This window comes from Idiotropiscis lumnitzeri, chromosome 18 (assembly GCF_059441095.1).
Source record: "Idiotropiscis lumnitzeri isolate Australia: NSW breed Sydney's pygmy pipehorse chromosome 18, RoL_Ilum_1.0, whole genome shotgun sequence".
Taxonomy (NCBI): domain Eukaryota; kingdom Metazoa; phylum Chordata; class Actinopteri; order Syngnathiformes; family Syngnathidae; genus Idiotropiscis; species Idiotropiscis lumnitzeri.
In genome coordinates this window covers 14,922,011-14,946,010 of record NC_142408.1, presented here as the reverse complement: position 1 = coordinate 14,946,010, position 24,000 = coordinate 14,922,011, and the positions used below count along the sequence as shown (strand labels likewise).

General features: G+C 40.4%; 1 protein-coding gene and 1 long non-coding RNA gene across 5 annotated transcripts in view; both read right to left on the bottom strand.

The window, feature by feature from the left end:
* sptan1 (spectrin alpha, non-erythrocytic 1) overlaps window positions 1-24,000 on the bottom strand; it is a 116,413-nt gene that overhangs the window by 56,181 nt on the left and 36,232 nt on the right. For 2 of the 4 annotated variants that reach the window (XM_088281261.1, XM_088281262.1), the window contains exons 12-22: window positions 19,327-19,404; window positions 19,089-19,244; window positions 11,272-11,476; window positions 11,005-11,186; window positions 10,647-10,890; window positions 8,918-9,040; window positions 8,590-8,807; window positions 8,397-8,489; window positions 8,143-8,277; window positions 4,425-4,570; window positions 4,257-4,313 (exon numbers count right to left, since the gene is read on the bottom strand). In XM_088281261.1, the coding sequence (XP_088137387.1) occupies window positions 4,257-4,313; window positions 4,425-4,570; window positions 8,143-8,277; window positions 8,397-8,489; window positions 8,590-8,807; window positions 8,918-9,040; window positions 10,647-10,890; window positions 11,005-11,186; window positions 11,272-11,476; window positions 19,089-19,244; window positions 19,327-19,404 (1,637 nt within the window). The remainder of the gene's footprint in view (window positions 1-4,256; window positions 4,314-4,424; window positions 4,571-8,142; window positions 8,278-8,396; window positions 8,490-8,589; window positions 8,808-8,917; window positions 9,041-10,646; window positions 10,891-11,004; window positions 11,187-11,271; window positions 11,477-19,088; window positions 19,245-19,326; window positions 19,405-24,000) is intronic. The other 2 variants (XM_088281263.1, XM_088281264.1) reach the window with 1 other exon arrangement.
* The window catches only part of LOC148319650 (uncharacterized), a 6,220-nt gene continuing 2,676 nt past the window's right edge, over window positions 20,457-24,000 (bottom strand). The window contains exons 1-3 of the long non-coding RNA XR_015839741.1: window positions 21,654-24,000; window positions 21,032-21,085; window positions 20,457-20,942 (exon numbers count right to left, since the gene is read on the bottom strand). The exon at window positions 21,654-24,000 is cut by the window's right edge and continues 2,676 nt beyond it. This is a non-coding gene — a long non-coding RNA (uncharacterized LOC148319650). The remainder of the gene's footprint in view (window positions 20,943-21,031; window positions 21,086-21,653) is intronic.

The following is a 24,000-nucleotide window of genomic DNA, read 5'->3' as shown; positions in this document are numbered from 1 at the left end:
ATGATAGCTCGCGCATGCTAGCTCGCGCATGCTTGTTCTCATTCAAAGAGAGGTCTTTGTCAACGGTAAGAGCTCTCATGTCAACATAGCCAATGTCAGGGGAGGGATGTCACTAGTCACCACACTCTTTAGAGTCACGGTTTTAAATCAAAACGAAAACTATCACTGAACAGCAAAACAAGCAAACAATGAAACAAAGAAATACAATTAACTCTTTCTACCCACATGACGTACAAGTACGTCTTTTAAAGCTTTGGCGCCCTCTACAGAGGACGTATAAGTAGGTCTTTTAAAGCTTTGGCGCCCTCTACCGCGGACGTATAAGTAGGTCTTTTTGTCTTTATTAAGTCATAGAGTGGAGAAGGGTCTGCCGCAACTTCTGACTGAGAATAAGCCTTGTCTGCATTGTAAATCATGTAAAAATCAACGAGGAGGTGGCAGTGGTGTAAGAGATCCGCCAGAATTACTCTGCAGAAGAAGATTGTAGTTGGGTGGGGGAGGACTATTGGGGGAGCGCAAGAGAAGAGTCTGCAAACTGGAGAGCATTAGCAGGGTTTGCAGTTAACTTAAAAAACTGCTTGCCCATTGGGCAAGTGCCACTAAAATTTGCCTTGCCCGAGTGGCCAAATTTCTTGCCCAACTTGGGCAAGTGACAATTTTTTTTTCTCTTGCCCGAAGATTAAATTACCTTGCCCTGAGTGACTTTTTGTATGACAAAATGTCTAATTACAAATTGCATAAATTTTTTATTCGGACAGTTCCTGCCTAGAAAGAATTAAAAATACGTTACAATCATAAGGGTTGCTTATATAAAAATGTATCATGTATTAACACATTAATTAGGTGTCTGCTGACCCAGGATTATGTTATACCTTCATGAGTTCTATGTTGCAGACGTTGCAGGCATTAAGAAACAGTCAATGAAGCATATGTCCGTAAGGAGCTGGCAGCTGGCAGGTAGAACTGATTCTTGTGAAAGCTAGACTAAGAATAAAATGTTTATGGTTGTAAAATGTGTGCCACAAATGTAAATAAACATATAATCTGATAAACATAAATTAATCTTGTTTTCATCATCAACCATGAAACCCTGCTCACAACAGCATGTATCATCTTGTGCAGTTATTGAAAATGTTAATTGTTGTTTTAATAATTAACAAATCTGCATGTTAAATTGGGAAAATGATATTACAGCAATCCAGATTATCAATTTTAAATCCAGGAGAGCCTATTAATAGAGTAATCACATAAGTAAATTATGAGTGTGGGAAATTTGTGTATTCCTTTAAGACCAGTGCCTGTGGTGCTGCCTCCATAAGTTTCATAGCATAAACAGAACACAGTCACTGACACTATGTCAGGTCACATCATGGAGCTAATGAATTAACAGCCAATAATCAAATATTACTCCCTTCCTTACTCACAACTGAATTGTCTACTTAAAAATATTCGAGCTATTTTAGTCATGTCAGAGGAATCCGAAATGTTCGGATTTGAACGAACTCGTCGCCACTTGTAAACATGCGCAGAAAGATGCGCAGAAGGGAAGAAAACTTCCGGCTGTCAATTTTCGGCCGAAATATCGTAGGTTTTTGTTGTGTTTTTCAAACTTCAAATGAGGATGCAACTACAGCGAGTTCCAATACTGCGGGATTTATTGACGTTCACTTTAACTTGACATTCACTGAACTAACTGATCCCTGTAGCGTCCGCCCATTGCCCCCGATAAGGCCAATGGACCATACCACAACATAAGGGGGTGTCTGGGTTAAACCATCACCATACAGTGACTACAAACAGATCACACCACAGTTTTCGTCGAAATTAAAGATATTTGGCTGCATTAAAAAATGCTTGCCCGGTCGGGTAAGTTGCCCATAATTTTACCTTGCCCGTGGCCAAATTTCACTTGCCCCGGGCAATCGGGAAGCGGTTAACCGCGAACCCTGATTAGACATCACAGTTGGGGGGAAGAGAGAGAGAGAGAGAGAGAGAGAGAGAGAGAGAAACAGAGAGAGAGAGAGAGAGAGAGAGATGTAGAAATAATACACGCAGACACGCACACACACAAAAACACGTGCACACTGTCACACACGCACTTTTGTACATATTTATTTCAGCAGTTCAATATTTTGCTCGGTAATCAAACGAAAGAAAGAAAGAAAACGCATGGCACACCAACAAGAACAAAACAATGATTGCAGAATGGGGTGACATTCTGTATTAAGTATTAGAGATGGGCATTTCACTTTGTGCCGTTTACTGTAAATATTGTAATACAGTGACGTGCGTCTACACCATTGTCTGCTACAAAGCTGCACATTTCATGTGTGGACTTTAAGGCAGGGGTCTTTAATCCTTTTCATCGAGGACCGCTATCCTGCCTGTTCTCCTTATCGCCCGGCTACAACACACCTGATTCAATTGATCAGATAATCAGCATGGTCTGCAGATGCTGGATAACAATAATGATCACACAAAAAGTACTGTCAGCTAAATAGGACCTAAACCACTCTAAAGCGCTACCATTAAAAACCTGTAACACGGCTATAGTAAGTAAAAACAAAAATGGTATGAACCGTCTTGCTCATGACTTTGAAAAAGACTCAGTGTTTGCTAATCCAATGTTATCAGCTGTTTTGTACAGTCGGGGGCTTGGCGTGAGTGCAACTTTTATTTCTTGAGGATGGCTGACGGCCGACACGGTAGACTACTACAGTAGTTTAATCAATGACCAAGTAATAAATTTGTATTTTTTGTTGTTTTTTTTAGCATATGAAATTAGCGATTCAACATAAGTTTGGGGTGCTCTGTTGATGTGAGTGTGCAGTGCTGTAGGATAGCAATAGTTGGAACAAGCGTTTTTTGTAAACTAAAGCAAGTTGGCTCTTTTTTTTAATGTATTCATTGTCCTATATTACATTTGAATTGTGATGTTATTTGGCTTTTCTTTTTAAATCAAGAGAAAAACAATCTACCGTATTTTCGCAGTCATAGGACGCCTCAAAGGGCGCAACACCTGTTGAGGGTGCCATTTCTGTCTTTGAAGCACACACTGGGTACGCCGCCTTGTAAAGCGCTAGCTCAGCTGCTTTTAGCATAGCGCTAGCTCAGCTGCTTTTAGCATAGCAATAGCTCAGGTGCTCGCGCTGACTCAGCCCATGGCAATTCACTTTGCCTCAATACCATAAGCAATCACCACATTTCAAAGACAGTTGCTATGATACCATTGACAATTACTATCATTAACAATGACTCTAACCAATAATAGGTATCATGGCAATAGTCTACAAGACTACGTCAGGGGAGGGACTTCACTGGTCACCACACTCCTGAGAGTCACGGTTTCAAAAAAAAAAAAAAAAAAAAAACTCAGCATACAAGCAAACAATGAAACAAAGAAATAAGATTAACACAAAACATGTATCTCTCATGCCATCAATATACCAAAAAGAAATAAAAATAACACAAAATGATATAGCAATGGCTTCTTGGGAGCCATTAGAGCAATGCCTTCTGGGAGCCACTCAGACTCAGCCAAATGACATGGCTGTTTAGAGAGATTTGCATGGCTGTTTAGAGAGATGTGCTGTCATGCTTTGGGCTTTTTGTCTGTTGTCTAAACCTGGGACGTTTCTTGCTTGCAATAACATAAATGATAAGACAGACTACAACATTGTGGACCGCTGCCCTTTTGTCCAGCTTTCTCCCACACCATCACCCAAACACCATAGTCACATAATGTATAGTCATGGTCACTTTGAAGCATTGATGACTCACACTTTGTCCAGCAGGGTGTGCTAACATGCACTCCGAACAGCCCAATGAGTAAAAGGGTTGATGGTCGCGAGTGATACTTTGTTATATAATGAGCGCAGTCGCCTTACAAGGCGCTGTGTTAGTTTAGGGGAAGATTTGGGACTTTTAAGTGCGCCTTATGACTGCGAAAATACGGTAATAAAGTCAGGAATAAGATTTTTTTTTTTTTAAGATAAAAATCCAGCCCTATTCTCAGTATTCTCAGGCTTTGCCAACTCTCTTGTCCTGCTGGTCAACATTTTATTGGATTTGCTGCATCAAAATTTTTAATATTGAAAACGAAGTATAAAAACTGAAATAACAACCAAACAACTAGTTATCAACTTCCTTACTGCCGAAGGAAAGTTGGTTGAATGCCCATCTCTAACAGTTATGATAAAAAAATTATTAACACTGCGATCACAGAGTAGGTAGGTATTCAACTAGTTCCTACTCACAGCTCTTCAACCTGCTTCATGCGCATAGACACGCTGCAAGCCTCTTTGGTGATAAGCCTAAGCAGTACCAGTACAAAGATTATGTTGTTAGAGGCAGAAAAGGTACAGAAGGGGTGACAATAAAGCGCTTAATAAGAAAATATAAATATATGTTATATTTGGGCTTACTGGTTCTCAATTTGTTCTTGGCGAAGTCCAATGCTTCCATGTTCATCCAGATTTTCCCGGGAAGAAGACTGATTGGGATCCAGCTTCTTCACATAGGCAGCAGGAACAAATCCCTGGCGGTCATTCACCTCCACTTTCCACCAGTCCTATAGAACAGAAAATAATTAATTTTTTTGAACATTTACATGTTGAAGTCACAAAGGCATAGAAGCAGAACTAACGCTGAACAGTGAACGCCCAGTTTATCATTTTTAAATTTTTTTTTTTGGAATTAAGGGGTCGCAAGCTGCCAGCTTACCATACCGATTTTAGAAGTTTATTGGGTGATTTTCAGTACCTGCTAAAATTGTTTTTAACAAAGAAGCCCAACTGGCATGGTTTCACCAAGATCTGGAGTGCCCAAACAGTTGTCCGGTTCAGTAGTAGTAGCCCATGGACTGCTCCCAAGTTGACCACGAGGGGTGGAGTGAGAACAAAAAAAGTTGTGTGCACATTATTATTCTTATTATTATTAGATATTTTGAGTTAGCAGATGCTACAGCTTGCACACCCCAGTTTAGTTTTGAGTTTTTAGGTCACCTTCAAACATCAGTAACATCTCACTTCGGGTCCTTTCAAATACAGTGGTAAGCCAAAGCGGCAGCCCACAATTTTAGCTCAGCACGCTGCATGCCCAAACCGGAGACAAGGTAGTGGCACATGTTTAATCGCAGAGTTGGGTGACAAGACTGGGAGGTTGGATGGCTTGAATATTAGATCTTGGTTCAAAAAAGGTTGGCAACCCTGATCTATATCTATGAAAACTTGGAGACAGGTGCAACACCCGAGACACGCAAAAAGTCTCTTGGAACCAGATGCTAAACCTAACAGGAAGTCAACCATTTTGAAATTGCTTTCAAATTTTGCCTCATTTTTTGGCCTTTTACTGAGATCATATATTAACCAACTCCTCTGACAAATTTGATTCCATCAAGTTCAAACTTAGGCTGTTTTGTTTCAAGATGGTTAAGATGAAAAGTTTTATATTTGATTGAACACTGCTGCTGTGATGGTGTGCTGTTCGCCAAGAAAAACTACCCTGTCTTTGAGGGTCTAAATTAGGTGAAAATTCATTAAACTTTGGGTGTTTCCTCTGAAGATGTTAAAAATTAAATGTTACCTAACGCTCTCTCATTGAACACTGCTATTGTTACGAAGCTGTATGCCAAGCAAACAAAGTTGTTTTTGAAGGTATAAAAATGCACAAAAACTCAAACCCACAAAATGTTTCCTCTTCAGATAAGCATGAAAAGTGCCTCGCTATCAGTGAATGGAGAACATGAAATGTTTTTTTCAAGCTATATTCATGCACAGATAATTTAAGCACATTTGCAGTCATAAATAGTGCATGAAGGATTAATTACATATATATACATAAAGTTGTATTGTATTGTATGGGTTTGTGTCTGTGACAAAGAAAACGCTAATGAGGACTTAAACCTCCATCAAATACAAGAGTAAAGTTAAATCAAGCAAACCCATCCAAAAATACTTTCATTAGGAATGTGACATTACCATTACTGTGAAGGGATACAATTAATACCATTAATTTCAGGCCATATTTGCTAAGGCCTCTGTTTGGAGCAGTTAGGTCTCTTGACAAAAACTTGGAAAGAAAAATATTTACAAATAACCTTACAACATTTTGGGTTATAGTCAAAGCGTCAACTCAAGATTACTTATTTAAAAAATTTACGCAATCAGTTAACTCAGTTTTATTTACTTAAAAAAATAATCAGCACATCGTGCAAAGCTAAATTCAAACACATCATTTAAGAACAAAACACCCTGCTTAAGTAAATTACCAATGGGCGTTGGACACCAACACTGAGTGTGGTGCTTACAATTAAATGTACTGTTTGTTTTGAGAAAAAAAAGACAACTTCCTGAAAGGATGACTCAATTTAGACCAGTTCAAATTTGGTGATTTTACATTAATTGCAAGGTATTATTCAAGTAAATAGCTGTTAAAAGCTTCACAAAAAACAGTAGGAGAAAAAAAACGCTTAATTGCAATTACAGAATTTTTGCCATTAGTTACCGTATTTTTATGGCCAAAAGACGCACTGTACCAAAGGCCGCAGCACGAGATGAGGGTGCTATTTCTGTATTTAATACTTAAACTGGGCGCGCCGCACTACGAGGCGCACGCTAGCTCGCGCACGCCAGCTCATGCACGGCAGCTCGCGCACGCCAGATCGTGCACGCCGCACGCTAGGACCCATGGGACTAAGGGATCTCTGCCAGTAGCAGCACCTCAGACCAATGAGAGATGCTATGGCAACACATCTAATCAACAACGTCAGGGGAGGGATGTCACTGGTCACCACACTCCTTTAGAGTCACGGTTTCAAATCAAAACCAAAAATATCTCTGAACGGCATACAAGCAAACAATGAAACAAAGCAAATAAACAAAAAAATGCATCTCTCATGCCATTCATATCCCCAAAAGAAATAAAAATAACACAAAAAGATGGCTTCTTCTGAGCCAGTCAGCCTCACCCAATCACATGGCTGTTTAGAGAGATGTGAGTGGTGTCCTCTGGGCCGTGTTTTTTTCTTTTTTTCTTTTTTTTGCAGTCTGTTGTCTAAACCTGTGATGTTTCTTGCTTTCAGTAACATGAATGATAAGACAGACTACGACATCGTGGACAGCTGCCCCTTTGTCCAGCTTTCTCCTGCACCATCACCAAAAAACGTATTCACATAATGTATTCGTCACAGTCAATTTCAAGACATAGATGTCTCAGACTTTGGCCAGCAGGGAGTGCTAACATGCACTCTGAAATGCCCCAAGGGGATCAGACCCAATGGTCGAGAGTTACTCAGTCTATACAATGGGTGTGTTGCATTACAAGGCGCATCGTTTGTTTTGGGGAAAATTTGGGACTTTAAAGTGCACCCTGTGGTCATGATAAAACGGTAGTCAAAATAATATAATCGCTTGACATCACTAGTATTTTTACATACACTAACCATTTTAGTTCTCTATAGGACAGCAAGCAGTCTTTATTATATTTAAAAAAAAAAAGAAAACACAAACAACTTTATAAAGGACTGCCTCACATAGCTTCTTCAGAGATCATGTTTTATTAGAGTATCCATTATCTAATCTGCTTCTCCTCTTAAAGGGTTGCGGTCATGCTGGAGCCTATCCCAGCTGTCTTCGGGCAGTAGGCGGAGTACACCTGAACAGGTTGCCAGCCAATCGCAGGGCGCAGAAAGACGAACAACCACACACGCTCACACGCATACAATTTAGAGTGCTCAATCAACCTACCGTGCATGTCTTTGGAATGTGGGAGGAAACCGGAGTACCCGGACAAAACCCACACAGGCACGGGGAGAACATGCAAACTCTACACAGGAAGGCTGGAGCCGGAATCAAACCCTGCACCTTTATTATGATGCGATTTTCTGTCATGTTTGTAAATCTTAGCTGAAGCTTGATTTGAAGAAAATCATGAATTCAATCAGAATGTCAAAAAAATTGCAATATAATATTTTCCTAAAATCGTTCAGCCTTACTTTGCACACACATCAGGCTTGGCAAAAAAAAATCCCTATTAGTGATTTACTATGGCAGTAAAAAAATAAAATTATTCCAATTCCAATGGGCCAGTACTCTAATGTGGCCAGGCCAATTGTAAATAATAGTTAACACATCATATATTTACCTTATTGGTGCTATTTAGAAGGGTGAGAATATCGCCCTTCTTCATGGTTACTTCACGTGGGCTCTTCTCCTGGTAATCATATAGGGCCAAGACAAGTTCCTTCCCAGTCTCATCATCAGTCGGTGCCACTTGCTGCTGCTCATTAAAATATCACAAAACCACATTAAACTAAATGAATATTTTTAAGTCCTAAACAACACAATCCAACATGTACATCACTGCAGTTGAGCAAATAAGGGTTACTGTATTTTTACCCTGCAAGACGTAGCCTGTTCATTGAGGGCCTTGATGCTACTTCCATAAGCACTCAGGTCAGACATCAAGGCCTCGTGTTTCTTGAGAAGAGCCTGTTGAGACAATTAACCGAGTTACAATTTTTTTTTTTAAAAAAGACTATAAAAAGAAGAATTGGTAGCACCCCGCCCCTACTAAAGATTATTTACATACCTCAGCCGAGTCTTCATCTTTGCCATAGTCTGTACTTCCCACAATGGGTTCTTTCTCCCACATCCAAGACTCAGCTTCATTGGCATCAGCAAAGTATTGCTGGGCCTGTAGAGAGTCCTCAAGATCCTGCCTCCTCTGAGAGGCCTTGGCCTTCAGAATGTCCCAGCGTCCATGGAGCTCAGACAGTTTAACTTTCACATCGTCACCTGCAAAGTGTCCTAAAGACCAGCATGAATATAGGTGAAGGTGACTATAAATTACACACAATCTACTATAAATTACACACAATCTAAAATACTAAATAAAAGTTCAAAATTTAAAAGACTACCTTCTTCCACCATGGCCTCTCCTTTCAAGGTGACTGCTTTTATACGAGGCTCATGACCAGTGATCTCAGCCTGGAGAGCCTGGTGCTTCTTCAGTAGGTTCTGGACACCAATTAAATCTTTGCCTGAAAAAACATCAATAACTTGATCTGATCTTGATTAAACTTTAGCGATGTTCTGACTACCGGGTGACATTGATAGGGTTAACTGTATTGAGGGGCCCACTGATATTAAGTGAACTTGCATTGGAGAAAGGACAAAAGTATACCAAACTAATAACAATAGTTGATGTGAGGTTCCACAAAACACTAATGGGTGGCTTGCAGTCAGAGCCATCAACACTTACAACTTTGGTGAAATTGTAATAATTTATTTCCAGCAGTCAGTTTTGTTTCATTTCATAGCATTGCACACCTTCCAGTCATTTCTGAATATATTTTTTTCCCCAGTCATTTCTGAGTCTTTTTTTTTTTTTTAAATAATGATATTTCAGATGTACTGCCATGTAAATGGCCTCGGCCTTCATAATCCCAAGTGCTGGTGTTGTCACACACCGCTGAAATGGCTGTTTCTACCAATCAGATGTCAGGCATGCTCGTAGACCATTGTGGCCAGGGCTGTTAGGGCCCGTTACAGGTGCACCACACTGTGTGTTACAACAGTGTGGCTTCATAGTAAAAGAGTGCAGGTACTAGACTGACCTACCTGAAGTCCAGACCTGTTTCTCATTGAAAATGTGTGGTCCATTAAGAAGTGTAAAATATGACAACGAAGATCGCGGACTGCTGACTAGGTGAGGCTGTACATCAAGCGAGAATGGGAAAGAATTCCAGCTCTAAATCTTCTACAATCAGTGAATTCAGTTCCCAATTGTGGATTGTATGTTGTTAAAAAAAAGGTGATGTAGCACAGCGGTAAAACTTAGTCTGTCCCAGATTTTTTGGAACATATTGCGGCCATTAGGTTCTAAGTTAATGATTATTTGCTGTTAAACATAGGTTGAATATGATTTGCCAATCATTGTATTCGGTTTTTAATTATATTTTACATAATGTCCCAACTTCAATGGGTTCAGTGTTTGTATAAATATAAAAACAAGAAATCCCCCACAACAGACCATACAGTGGCTGTTTGTCTGTGATTGGCATTTCTCAGAGGACTGCCTGATGAACCTTGGCCAGTACGAAAGTGGATTGACTGGGAGACTCAACCTTTAACTGGCAAAATTATCCCAATCAAACCTGCTGGATGCCAGAGCTGTAAGTAAAGCAAACCGCTATCTAAACGATGACATATGTTAGCATTAATACACTACCATTAGTGTTGTTGTCAAGCACGAGGTCAGACGGGTATCTAAGGCTCCACAATATATCTTTATTACTAGTTACCGTTTTATGGGCAATGCATGAAGCAGAAGGCTTTTGGACATCATAATGCGGCAGTTTTTGTGAACTAGGCGTCTTACTTCCGGGTAAGAAAAATAGCCAGAAAAGTAAGAAGAAATTAGCCATTGAGCCAAATGTACTTATATATATAAAAATTATATATATATACACCGGTAGTTGACTGGAAAGATTAAAATAGCATGATACAGAAAATCTGTCCGATAATAGTGGTTTCATGTAAATCAGTGCAGAAAATTACCAGGATGACTTTTTTTTTAAATTATCTATAATAATTTCTTTCTCTATTTGAATTTTCATAATCCAAGTAGTTAAGGATTAGTTTTACCTCTGTTTGATGAGGCAGCAATGGGCTCTTTCTCACGAATCCAAGTCTCCTCATCTTCAACATCTCTAAAAAGTTGTTGGAGACGAAGAGAGTCTGCCAGTTTCTGTTTGCGTGCAGCCATTGGCTCACGAAGGGATTCATATCGACTGACTACAGCATCCTGTTTCTTCTGAATGTTGTCAGCATCAAAGTGTCCAGCCTCTTGGAACTGTCGAGCCTGGATTATTATTCCATCAATTCGATCCTGAGAAATTACCAGTATGTATAAATGATTATTGTTACACTGTTCAACAACAGAGGAAGAAGCATGACATACCCATATGAGAGCTAACAGTTGTCTCATCTAGAGATTACATACCTGGTGAGCAGTTACATCAGCCTCGAGCAATGCATGTTTCTTCTGTAGGTTCTGAACACTGGTAAGGTCTTTCCCATAGTCCTCTGAGGTCAAGTGACCCTCGACCTCATACAGCCACAACTCGATGTCTTCGACATTCCTGTTAAACTGCTGCTGCTGGTTGGCCTCACGGAGCTTGATACCTAAGACAAGGAATATGTATCCTTCATAAAATACCAATATTATTGTTGTGGCAACATTTAGGACCTAGTGAATTTCAAGTGACACCTTTCAGATCAGTGGCTTCAAGCAGTTTCTTCCACTGAGAGCTGACCTCTTCCATACGACAGGCCACCTCAGTGGATGCGTAATGTTTCCCATCAAGCAACTCTTGGCCAGACTTTTGAAGAGCATCAATGCGGCTCTGGTTGGCTGATAGCTCTGCTTCGAAAGCCTGGTGTTTCTGCACTTTGCCTTGCAGGTTTGAGGGATCCTGTCGGACAAAACCCACGGTGTATCGCAATTCAAACTGGAAGGTTATACACACTACCACAAAAAAAAAAAATAATAATAATTAAAAAAAAACCTTAAAAAAAGACTTTTGTTCCCCTGACTCTGATAAAATAAACGTTTATTGCTCTAGGTTAATTTGAATTTCTCTTCGTTAAATAGCAGAGTAATTAATGACAGGAGGATTTTTTAGAGCATTTTTAATAACTTTCTACAAAGGCACAGGTTTACATACATTTCATGAATATTTGGTATCATTGCCTTTAGAATTTATGTGATTGGCTGGATTGGGTTTTCCAATATTTTGCATTTTATGCTAAATCTGTGATCAGATGGATTGTTGTAATTTTCCCAATCAATCAATGCCGTGAAACACAATCTCCTTCGTGTGTGGTATTAATGAAGCATCGACGTTCGTATCCCGCAATCAACGCTTTCCCTATGTCACGTTTATGTGCGCATATGAAGATTTTTTTGCTTTCCTTCCTTTTCCCACATTGCATTCCAATGGCCCTCACAATTCTACGTACATTTTTGTTATTCGTGGGCCAAGCCACTCTCCATCTGCGGATAGCGGGGGTCAACTGTACAGTAAATAAACAAATTGTTTAAATAAAAGTATTGCTTCATCTACATATAGTATTGCTTCATCTTCATACATAGCTGTGTTCACATGGTGTAAAATAATTCTCCCTGGTTGCGTAGACTGTGCACTGTTGGCTCCTCGCCTTCATTATGACATGACGCGGAAGTTGTTCGCCTCCGTAGGAGGGCTCATCGTAGTAAGCTTGCACGATTTTTACTGCTTGGAGGTACTTTTTATTATTTTTTGTATACAGTGACTGTTTTAAATTTTTAACCTAAGGACACGCTCCCACCGGTGAACCGGCCAACTGTCAAACAACTGTCAAACAGCTAGCATACTCCTGCCTCAGACTAGCTGCTGCTAGCCCGCCGTGCTAGCCCCGGTCACCGGACCCGGTTCATAATGGTACAGGATGAAACTAATAAAACAACCTCTGACCTGCGAGAGGAAGTGCATCGTCTGACGGAAGAACTTCGTCGAAAAGAGTCCCTCATCTCGTCTTTCATGACCCGTTTCCCACAACTCTCCGCCGTCATTATGGATGGGCATTCCAGCGGAATCATGACAGCTGTGAGTATGACTGAGGCTCCACTACCGGACACGGTGAAATGGGATCCTGCTAGCTGCCCAGGCCCATCCTGCTCAACACCACTCCATGGTACCACCTGGGTCGAGGTGGTATCCCACAGCCAGAGGAGCAGAGAACCATCTCCCCGCCCTCAATTGGTCATGAAGAATCGTTTTTCCGCCCTGGCAGAGGATTCTCCCGCTGCCACTGCTGCGCCTCTGCGGTCGGAGACGTCAGCCGTTGCATCTGACCCCAGGGCTGGGGCCCCAGGTTCTTCTTCGAATTCCCTGCCGCTCACGCTGAATTCGGCCGGAGTGGGTAAGTCCACACGTGGCCCGGTCGGTCGCTCTCGAGTGGGGCTGCTCAGGGACACAGTGTTCCGGCACACGAGTGGGCCACAACATCGGCGCCACTTACCAGTCCCGTCCTCAGTTGCCACCCGGCCGGGGGAGCAGGATTGAGGAAAAAGAGGTCGGGATTTTCTCCACAGAGTTCACGGTTCCCCTGGCACTCATTCTTCACATCCTCTGCACTCACCAACCACCGTCATTGTTTGTGACAGCATCATTAAACACACACGCTACATTGGTACTACCACCTGCTGTTATTCCGGAGCCAAAGTCACGGACATAGCTAACATCCTGCCAGATGTTCTTCTCTCTCTTCCACCATCCGTATCCCGGCTCGTTGTCCATTTGGGGACGAATGAAACAGCGCGCCGACAATCGGAGCAAACCAAGCGAGATTTTAATGTCCTCTTCGACTTGCTCAAAACTTGTGGTCTGTCGGTCTGGATAAGCGGCAATTAACCGCCGCTATCACCCGGCAGCGAGCGCTTCAGTCGCCTTTTAAGCCTGAACACATGGCTCATACGCACTTGCGGACATTTCGGTTTTGCTTTTATTGACAATTTTAACCTATTTTGGAACCATCGTTCCTTTTACCAACCAGAGGGTTTTCACCCGAGCTTCGTGGGTAGCTCGATTTTAGCAGCTAATATTCATTATGCAGTTGTCAATCACGCTCCCAGCTGACTCCGATGGACAAATCACTCCGCCTGTGTTCCCACCCCAAGCTCTAACACAAACCATTACAATAACAACCTCACTACACCCACCAACAGGCCAATCTTAGTTTCTTTCAATAGCACTCCCAACAGGCCCCCACTTTCATTACCACCCACATCAGACATTTTCTCAATTGAAACCATCACTCGCAGACGCTTCCCTCCCACACACAAACAAAGTGACAATCTTTTACATGTTAACATTTCAAATCCATGCGACCATGAGCGCATGTCCAGCACAAACATTAACCTGGCTGTGCTGAACGTGCGCTCCCTTTTAAACAAAACTTTTATCATAAACGACCTGATTTTAGACAACAACCTTGAAGGCATTCTTTTATCTGAGACATGGCTAGGTACAGATGCTCCAGTTGCTCTCACTGAGGCTTGCCCACCGAATATTAATTTTTTATTTTCAACCAGAGACTGTAAAAGAGGAGGCGGGACGGCGTCAATTATAAAAACTTCTCTTATTTCAAAGGAAACTATTTTTAACAGGTATTTATCTTTTGAACACCATGCCTTTGTTTTTAGCAGTCCCTCTATTCTCTGCGTCATACTTTATAGACCTCCTAATCACTATACTTCTATTAGTGAGTTTTCAGAGTTCTTATCGATTTTACATTCCACTTATAACAGAATTTTAATAACTGGCGATTTTAATGTGCACTTTGACAATACCTCGGACCCACTGTCCAGAGAATTTTTAAATCTTTTAAACGATTTTGATTTTAAACAGCATGTCGCACAGCCAAATCACAACAGAGGACACACCCTGAACCTGGTCATAACCTACGGCCTGTCCGTTGGTGTGTCCTCTGTTGTTGACCTGGCTGTGTCAGACCACTACTGTGTATATTTTAACATCGCCAGTTTTAATCAAGAAGCAGCCCCGGTGAGAACAGTGAGAAAACGCTACCTAACTTCTGAGGTGGCTGCAAATTTTATTGAGATTTTAAAGAGCACTCCTGCTGACATTTTACCTGCACCTTGTGATTTTATTGTTGATAATTTTAACAGGGTTTTAAAATCAACAGACTCGGTTGCTCCACTTTTAAAAAAAACATAAAAATCAAGACGATACCCCCGTGGAGAAATGATTTAACTAAGAAATCAAAAAGAAAATGCAGGAGTGCAGAAAGGAGGTGGAGAAAGGGCAACCTGACAGTTCATTATCAAATATTATGTCAACAACTCAAATCCTATAATAAAACAGTCAAACTGGCAAGAATGTCTTGCTTCTCAAATCTCATTACAATTAATAAAAACAACCCTAGGTATCTCTTCTCCACCGATCTTTTAACCAGTTCTGATCTTAAAAAGTCCTCACAGACAGCGACAGACGCTCTCTGTGAGGACTTTGCGGACCACTTCAGAAGTAAAATCGATGACATAAGATCCAGTCTTTTGGCTCATCAGAATGTAAATTCTATTAACGCTGGACAGTCATTTTTACAAGAGGAAACACTGGAAAGTTTTGTCCGGGTTGATGCAAGGACACTTGGTCGAGTTTTCTTCCAGGTAAATCAAACAACCTGCCTTTTAGATCCAATTGCCACATCACTTTTAAAAGATTTCTATGGATTTTTTGAGGAACAGATTTTAAATAAAGTTAATTGCTCTCTTCAGTAGGGTGTCTTCCCCACTGCGTTTAAAACGGCGGTGGTGAAGCCCCTTCTGAAGAAGAGCAATTCAGACCCAGTGTTTTAAATAATTACAGACCTGTATCCAACTTACCTTTTTTTAAGTAAGATTTTAGAAAAAAATGTTTTTCTACAGTTAAATTATTTTTTCAACACAAATAATGTTTTAGATAAATTTCAATCTGGTTTTAGAATGAACCACAGTACAGAGACAGCTCTTTTAAGGATTTTAAATGATTTCAGGTGTTTTGCAGAAGCAAAAAAACCTCACAGTTTTGGTGCTACTGGATTTAAGTGCCGCTTTTGACACAGTAGATCACCACATTTTATTAAATAGACTTAAAAACCTAGTGGGCATCTCTGGTACTGCTTTTAACTGGTTTTATTCCCATCTCACAGACAGACGTTTCTTTGTAAGTAAGGATACCTGTTCCTCCAAAACCCATGAAATTAAATGTGGGGTTCCCCAGGCTTCAATTTTAGGCCCAATACTTTTTAATCTGTACATGCTTCCTCTTGGGGATGTTATTAGGAGACACGGCATCAGCTTGTCTCCGGAAGACACAAAGCCTATCAATACCCTTTTAAATTGCATTTTAGGTATTAAGTCATGGATGGCAGAGAATTTCCTACAGCTCAATCAGGACAAAACAGAGGTTTTAGTTATCGGTCCTGAAGGTCAGAGAGAAAAACTTTTACCAAAACTACAAGATTATAAATCCTCACAATTTGTGAAGAACCTGGGCGTCATTTTTGACTCTGAGCTCAGTTTTATTCCTCATATTAAAAATGTAACCAAGATTGGTTTTTATCACCTTAAGAATATAGCCAGAGTCCGCCTGTTTCTCTCTCAGGCTAACACGGAGGTGCTGATGCATGCTTTTGTTTCCTGCCGCCTAGATTATTGTAATGCCCTGCTCTCTGGTCTTCCCAAAAAGAGTTTCCAGTCTGCAACTACTACAGAATTCAGTCGCACGGGTGCTGACGAAAACCAGAGGGCGGGCACATATTACACCAGTTTTAAAATCGCTGCATTGGCTCCCCGTGTGTTTCAGGGTTGATTTTAAGGTGCTTCTTTTAGTTTTTAAATGCCTTAACGGTCTTGGGCCATCTTATTTATCTGACCTTTTCTCATATCAACCCTCGCGGACCCTGAGGTCCTCTGGCACAGGCCTGTTAATTATTCCTAGCGTGAGGACTGGAACACATGGCGAGGCTGCATTCAGCCATTCTGGTCCTCGTCTATGGAATAGCCTGCCGGAGGACATCAGGTCCGCAGAGACTGTTGATATTTTTAAAAGGAGGCTCAAGACTCACTTTTTTAGTTTGGCTTTTAAATCATTTATCTTAGTCTTTTAATTCAGGACTGTCATTTTATCTATTATCATTGTCTTTAATTTTTAGCTTCTTTGTCTTTTAGTATCATAATTTTTTTATATATATTTTAGCTCCGTCTTTTTATATAACTGTCTTTTAATTTTTAGTTTTTTTTCTTTTAGCATTATCATTTTCTTTTATATATCTTAGCTCCAGTGTTTCCTCAAGGGGGCTGCGCTGGGAGGTGTGGCTGGCCTTCTCCCAGGGGGCTTCATCCCAGAGGCTCCTTAGGCCCGGCGGACCGGGGCCCTCTGCACTATGTGTAGGGTCTACCCCGGTCAGTCTGGGCCGGGGGTCTGTGTGTTGGCGGAGCTCCCAGTGGCCATGGGCTGTCATCCCTCTCAGCGCGGATGACCTACCCTGGGTACATTTTCTCATATGGTTTCTCTGTGCCTTGCCATGTCTTTCTGTCTTTCTACTAAGATGGTTTATTAAGTTGTGTGTATGCGAGTGTTCTGTGTGTATGCGAGTTCAGGCGTGTATGTGGATGTGTCTTGTGTTTATGTTGGGTGGGTGTAATGGGTTTTAGTTTTTTGTTGTAATTTGGATGTTTTTATTGTACAGCACTTTGAGCTGCATTTTATGTATGAAAAGTATATATAAATATATATAAATAAATAAAATTTGATTGATTGATTGATATCTGATTTCTTTTAAAGTCGTTGATCAGCCCCAAAATCCTGATCATGTCAAACTTAATTGCCTTGAAATTGTAGGGCTTAGTAGAAATGTTTTGGCTATTGGTTAAAAATTCTCTCACAATAGTCTGGAGTTATGGCCCATTCCTGATGACAGCGTACCTGAGCCAAGTTTGTGGGCCGCCTTTCTCGCGCATGACTTTTCAGCTCCACCGATAAATTTTCAACAGGATTGAGACCAGGGCATTGTGTTGGTCAGCCCAAAACATGTTATCCTTAAGCCACGTTGTAACCAGTCTGGAAGTATGCGTCGGATCATTGTCCATTTGGAAGACTTATTTGTGCCCAGGCTTTAAATTCATGGCTGATGTCTTCATCTATGGCATACAGAACCCACCTCCTTCCTGAGGTTGACCATATCCTCGGTGCGCTGCTCTGAAGATTAGTGCATTTACCAACTGGACGAAGACCCCCACAACCAATGCCGTCTTCCGGCAGTGCTTCATTTGATAGACTTTCACATTATTTCAACTAACTTCGTATAGCATCATAATATGAGTTAAATGTTGCCCACTCGACCTCCATTGCAGTCTGATCATCCTGGAAGGGGAATTCCCCCTATATGGTCCCTTCTCAAGGTTTCGCATTTTTCCCCAGATTTTTTTTTTTTTGTTTTACCTTACCGGGTGGTTAAGCTCAGGAGTGAAGTTAATATTTGTCAACTAAATGTTTGAATGCATTTGTCAACAAATCAGAAACTGCCAAAAACATGGTTTTCCCCAAACTGTTTAAAGGCATAGTAAGTTTACTCTATGTAAACATATGACTTGAGAAAATATTGAAAATGTGTCTGGAAAATAGTTTTTTAATTTTCTTTCATTTAGCAAATAAAACTAATTTTAGCAATCCTACTTGACCGAAAAGAGGAAAAGATGAGTCTGATTTTATGTGAGAATGAGAAAAAAATGTTTTTTTAGTGCTTTCAAGCGATTAAAATATTTAATCATAATTAATCGGATTATTTCATAGTTAACTAGTCGTTAATCGCACATTTTATTCATTGTAAAAAAAAATCCTTTATTTTTTTGTCCCAATATTTTATTGAATTGTAATACCTTTAATATGAGAATTGATTTTTTTGTTTATATGCAAATAAAGCATTGGATTTGACTTGCACAAACAAAGTCACACAAAGCGGTATCTCAACAGTCTTTCTAAGGGATCAAGTTGGAGTAATATAAGAAATATAAAATGCCAGCAAAGTGCAAATGAAATGGGTCAAAATAATAGGCTGTTACACTGAGGTCGTTGTGGTTACTGAGAGAAGTCCAGTAATCACCGGTGAACGCAACTCTATAAACCGGCGAAAACTCCGCACAGCAAAAGCAAGCAGACGGGTCCTAAATTTCACATGCTTGATGTTTTTTACCGGTCTCGCAAGATCTGGTAAGCTGTTGGAGTTTTTACAGCGTCAGCGCTACGTCATAGGACTACATTGTTTATTAGGCCAAGATGAGTCTTAATTGCTCATTAAAAAAATTGACGGCATTAAAAGGGGGTTGGTGTTATCAATAACGCGTTTTTCTGACACCTCTTTTTAAATAGTGTACATAAAATTCTCTTTTCAATTATAAATCATTTTTCTACACTCCTTAGAGTCATAGATCACGAATACACATATTATGCTCGACTTTCCAAGTCAACTTCCAATCATTACCTTGTAAGCTTCATCACTAGCAGTCTTCATCTTCTCATTGATCCAGCTCTTCAGCTCATCAGAATCCCTAAAGAACTGCTGCAGGTGGAAAGAATCCTCCAAGGCAGAACGTCGAGACTGAGCGCGCTCATGTAGAGCATTTCGACGACTGAGAAGCTAAAATATTCCGTTAATAGAAAATATATTGAATAATCATTCAAATCATACTAATCAATTAAAAAAAAAAAATAATTCTCACCGCATCTCTGCGGGTAGCCACATCTTCAAACGCATAATGGTTGTTCTGGATAAGTTTGGTTGCAAATTCATCTAAAGCCTTAGGAAGTAGAAAGAGAAGCAAAAAGAAATAAAAATGAATACATGTACCAGGTGCGTCAAAATAAAGTCCATGACTGGTGCCACTATAATATTAATATGATGTGTTTTCACAAAAATCAGGCATCTGTTGCAGAGACACGGAATACCCTACTTAAGGGCTACATTTACATTTCCCAGCAGCACTAAGATAACATCTGTAGTTGAAGTTTATACAAATAAGTGATTGGTAGACAAAATGCATCGGTAACTGTGCAAACTAGAGCTTGTTTACATTCGACAGAGAATGCTAGGACACCACAGTAACCTATGTATATGCACGTACATGATATGTACTAGTTCTGCCACAAACGATTGTGGCAGCAGACTACCGTATTTCCAGGATTATAAGGCGGGCCTGTATATAAGCCGCAGCAACTCATTTGAGGAGAAAAAAAAAAAAATAAATAAAAAAAAAAAAGGGTACACAAAGCCGCACTAGGAAATACGCTGCAGTTTTCACTGTTGAAAAAAAAAAGGCAATGTATGCATGTATTGTGAATGCACATAGAGGTACATAAACTAATTGTTAAAAATGTGCCTTTTAACACGGCAACAACTTTGCTAATTAAAACAGAACAGACCAAAGAGAAAAAAAAATGTTTGCATATTTTCTTAACTCATTAAATACCAGCCATTTTCACTGGAGCAACCCGCTCAATCCCAGCGTTTTCCTGGGTTTTGACTAATATTGCAAGGCCCACAGAATATTGTATTCTAATGCTATATAGACATGGAGCACACCAAAAGAAAGATGAGACTCTCTTCTTTCGACAGAAAAAAAAGTTTGTTTCTATCTTTTTCCATTCTTGAGCAATCGGCATTTGAAAATAGCTAAATTTCATGAAAACTCCAATCCCAGGGGAAAAAAACGGAGAAAATGAGCTTTTTGTAAACTGATGCATTTCGACCATAATTTGAACTTTGACACTATTATTTATGGCTTTTATGACACCTCTAACATCTAAATAATGCATGACTTCTATAAAATAAAAAAAAAGCACAAAAAATATGTTTTTGATTACAAAATAAATTTATTTGCACATAACACAAAACGACTGAACTGTTGAACTATGTACAAAAATGAAATACATCAGTGTCATACATACTTTTTTTTGTGTGATATAAAATAAAACAGTTGCCTTGATGCAAGGGCACACAACATAGTTCACACCACATTCTTGTTTCACTCCGTTTGCCTTTGCGCAAACAGACCCGACACTTTCGTTGTGGTCTGGCTTTGCTGGTCCGTGGAAAATAGGCGAGCTTGTGTTTGTCCACTGGGGTTTGTGTGAAAATAATTGTCTGGGAAGTGATTGCTGGCATCCGCGATGTGCTGCAGAAGCTCATCCGTGGGAAACAGCTGCAGGAAATCAGCTGGCTCCTCAGACTCCAAATGGGCAGCGGCATTCAGTGGTCCAGGGGTTGCTGTAAAGTCGATTTTCCTCGGTTGCCATCCAGTGTGACGCCATCCGGAACCACTGCTTCCTGATGCACAACCTGTAAATTACAGAAATATAAACAATTGGAAATATATATTTATTGCTGCATTTTATTGCTGGCGTGTGAAGTTTCATATTATAATTTACCTTTCTTTACACCAACAAGACGAGGAGGAACTTTCTTGCCGCGGGATGCACAATCTGTGAATTTTAGAAAGTATGCATGATTACCACACCATTCAGTATTGTTGTTTCCTCGTCGGGGAAGAGATACGCTCGCGTGTAACTGCACATTTACGCGACATTTTCTACCCGCAAGATGCATGATATGTACAATAAAAGCATGAGGGCTAAAACCACATGTTCAATGGTAACTTGCGAGCGTTTACTTCCTCGTCGGCGAGGACTTACGCTCACGTGTAATTGTGCAATAGAGGCGGCCGGACGAGGAAGTCAGCGAGCAAGCTCGCGTCTAACTGCACACTTACGCGACATTTTCTGCCCGCAAGATGCATGATATGTACAATAAAAGCATGAGGGCTAAAACCACATGTTCAATGGTAACTTGCGAGCGTTCACTTCCTCGTCGGCGAGGACTTACGCTCGCGTGTAATTGTGCAATAGAGGCGGCCGGACGAGGAAGTCAGCGAGCAAGCTCGCGTCTAACTGGACATTTACGCAACATTTTCTGCCCGCAAGATGCATGATATGTACAATAAAAGCATGAGGGGTAAAACCACATGTTCAATGGTAACTTGCGAGCGCTTACCTCCTCGTTCGGTGGGATCTGGTGAGGACTCTCGGCTGCTTTGGCTATTGTCCGAAGGCAGGCGATGCAGGCCGCAAGGCACGCGCAGCCTCTTTAGACGCCTGTTTGTTGTGACGACGACGAAGCGTCATCCTCTCAACCAAAGCGTCTCCATCGCCTTGATGCTTTTAGGAAGCTTTTTTTTTTTACAAAAAAGCATTCCTCGATCGTCATTTGCTTGGAGGATTTCATTGCTAACGCTACTAATGCGACTGCTGCTAGTGCTGCCGATGCTGCTGCTACCCACGCTGCTCTCCACACTTATAAGTCTACCCCAGGATCCCGCCACCCATTTGTACCTCTGGCGCAGATTCAAGGCGGATCTTTTGCACCTCTGCCCCCTGCTGGGTGATTTTTACATGATTCACAATGCGGACAAGGCTGATTCTCAGTCAGAGGTTGCATCAGACCCTTATGTACACTTGGGAAGCTTTTTTTACAAAAAAGCATTCCTCGATCGTCATTTGCTTGGAGGATTTCATTGCTAACGCTACTAATACTACTGCTGCTACTGCTGCTAATGCTGCTAGTGCTGCCGATGCTGCTGCTAACCGCGCCGCTCTCCACACTTATACCGTCTACCCCAGGATCCCGCCCCCCATTTGTAACTCTGGCGCAGATTCAAGGCGGATCTTTTGCACCTCTGCCCCCTGCTGGGTGATTTTTACATGATTCACAATGCGGACAAGGCTGATTCTCAGTCAGAGGTTGCATCAGACCCTTATGTACACTATGACGTAAAAAAGACAGGAAATGTACTTATACGTCTTTGGTAGAGGGCGCCATTGCATTAAAAGACGTCTTTGTACGTCTAAGGGAGTAAATGAGTTAACTATAGAGCGCCCCTACAGGTGAAAGAAAAAGCCACAGAAAAGTTGCACCATTGCCTTAGCCGCATGGTTCAAAATCTAGGAAAAAAGTAGCGGTTTATAGTCCAGAAAATACGGTAATCGTAGTCATGATTAGTCGACTAATCGGATCATATGTAAATTGTGGCATGTCACACCAGCAAGCAGCTGCTCTTACACAACCATAATAGGTTTACAGCTTGAACTCTTTTAGATATATACAAATTAATAACATGATACAACATTCAACTTTGATTAAACTTTGCAGCTCGTACTAGGTCTGAAGGAATTTAGTAAAAAGATATTGTGAATTTTCTGACAGATATTGCGATTTCCATTTAATTAGTGATTTTCTTGAAAATGTACAGTGACATTTACAAACATGACAGAAAATGCCATTATACTATTAAAACCAATAAAAGCTATTACTGTGATAATGCAAAGGAATTGTGAGGGAGGCAGTTTTTTCTCAAGTTTTTTAAAAACTACTTTCTTTCAAGTATAGTTTTGGATTCATTTGTAATTGTGCATATAACTGAGTCAATAAAATTATTCTCCCTTAGCAAAGCTAAATTGATTAAAATATGTAATTTTGAGACATATTACTGTGTACAGTACTCTGTTGTGCACAATAGTGCAAATATTGATTAGAGGATAAATATTTCATATACGTTTCACATCAAACCTCTGCGTTATAATGATGTCAGCTGTTAATGTGTTCCGGTCTGAGAGAGTCTTCTAAATTTGTAATGTAGCCGATGTGTTATTTTATGTCAAGGTACATTTTGATAGAAATACAATATTTCTGTTAATAGCTGTTGGCTCTCCACCATTGCTGCTGCTGCCGTGCACGGACTTGCATATAGTACAAATAAAGTCCGTACTGCAGCGGCGCAAGATAGCTTGGTGCCTAGCATTCAAGTAGTGCAGAAATAAATTACTTCTGGGACTATTGAACCAGCCCTCGCTTGTACCAGTATTTCTGAGAGGTTTATAAATGATGCTTAAGTCAAAATTGAACGCAATACTGTGGCCTTAACATTTTTAGTAATGTTAAGTGCATTTTAAAATGGAACCAAACCTATACACTATATACAGAGTTGCTCTAATACTACAATACTATCTATGAATATAAAAATACTTGAAAACAAATTACACTCTTCTTGGGCACCAAGCCTTTTTTCCAAATGTAAGAGGTCATGAAATCAGAGTATGGTAGTAAATTAGGACAATGCAGTGCTAACTAACACGTGCATTGGTTTTTCCATTTTGTTTTTATTTAGCCATTATCCGAAACATTTTGCTCTTCTTCACTAGTACGCATAATTTAACAGTAGTAAATTGAATCACAAAGTCATTGTACAGTGGTACCTTGAGATACGAACGTCCTAATATAAGATTTTTTGGAGATACGAAAGGAAATATTCATGAATTTATGTCCTAACATACGACGGAAAATT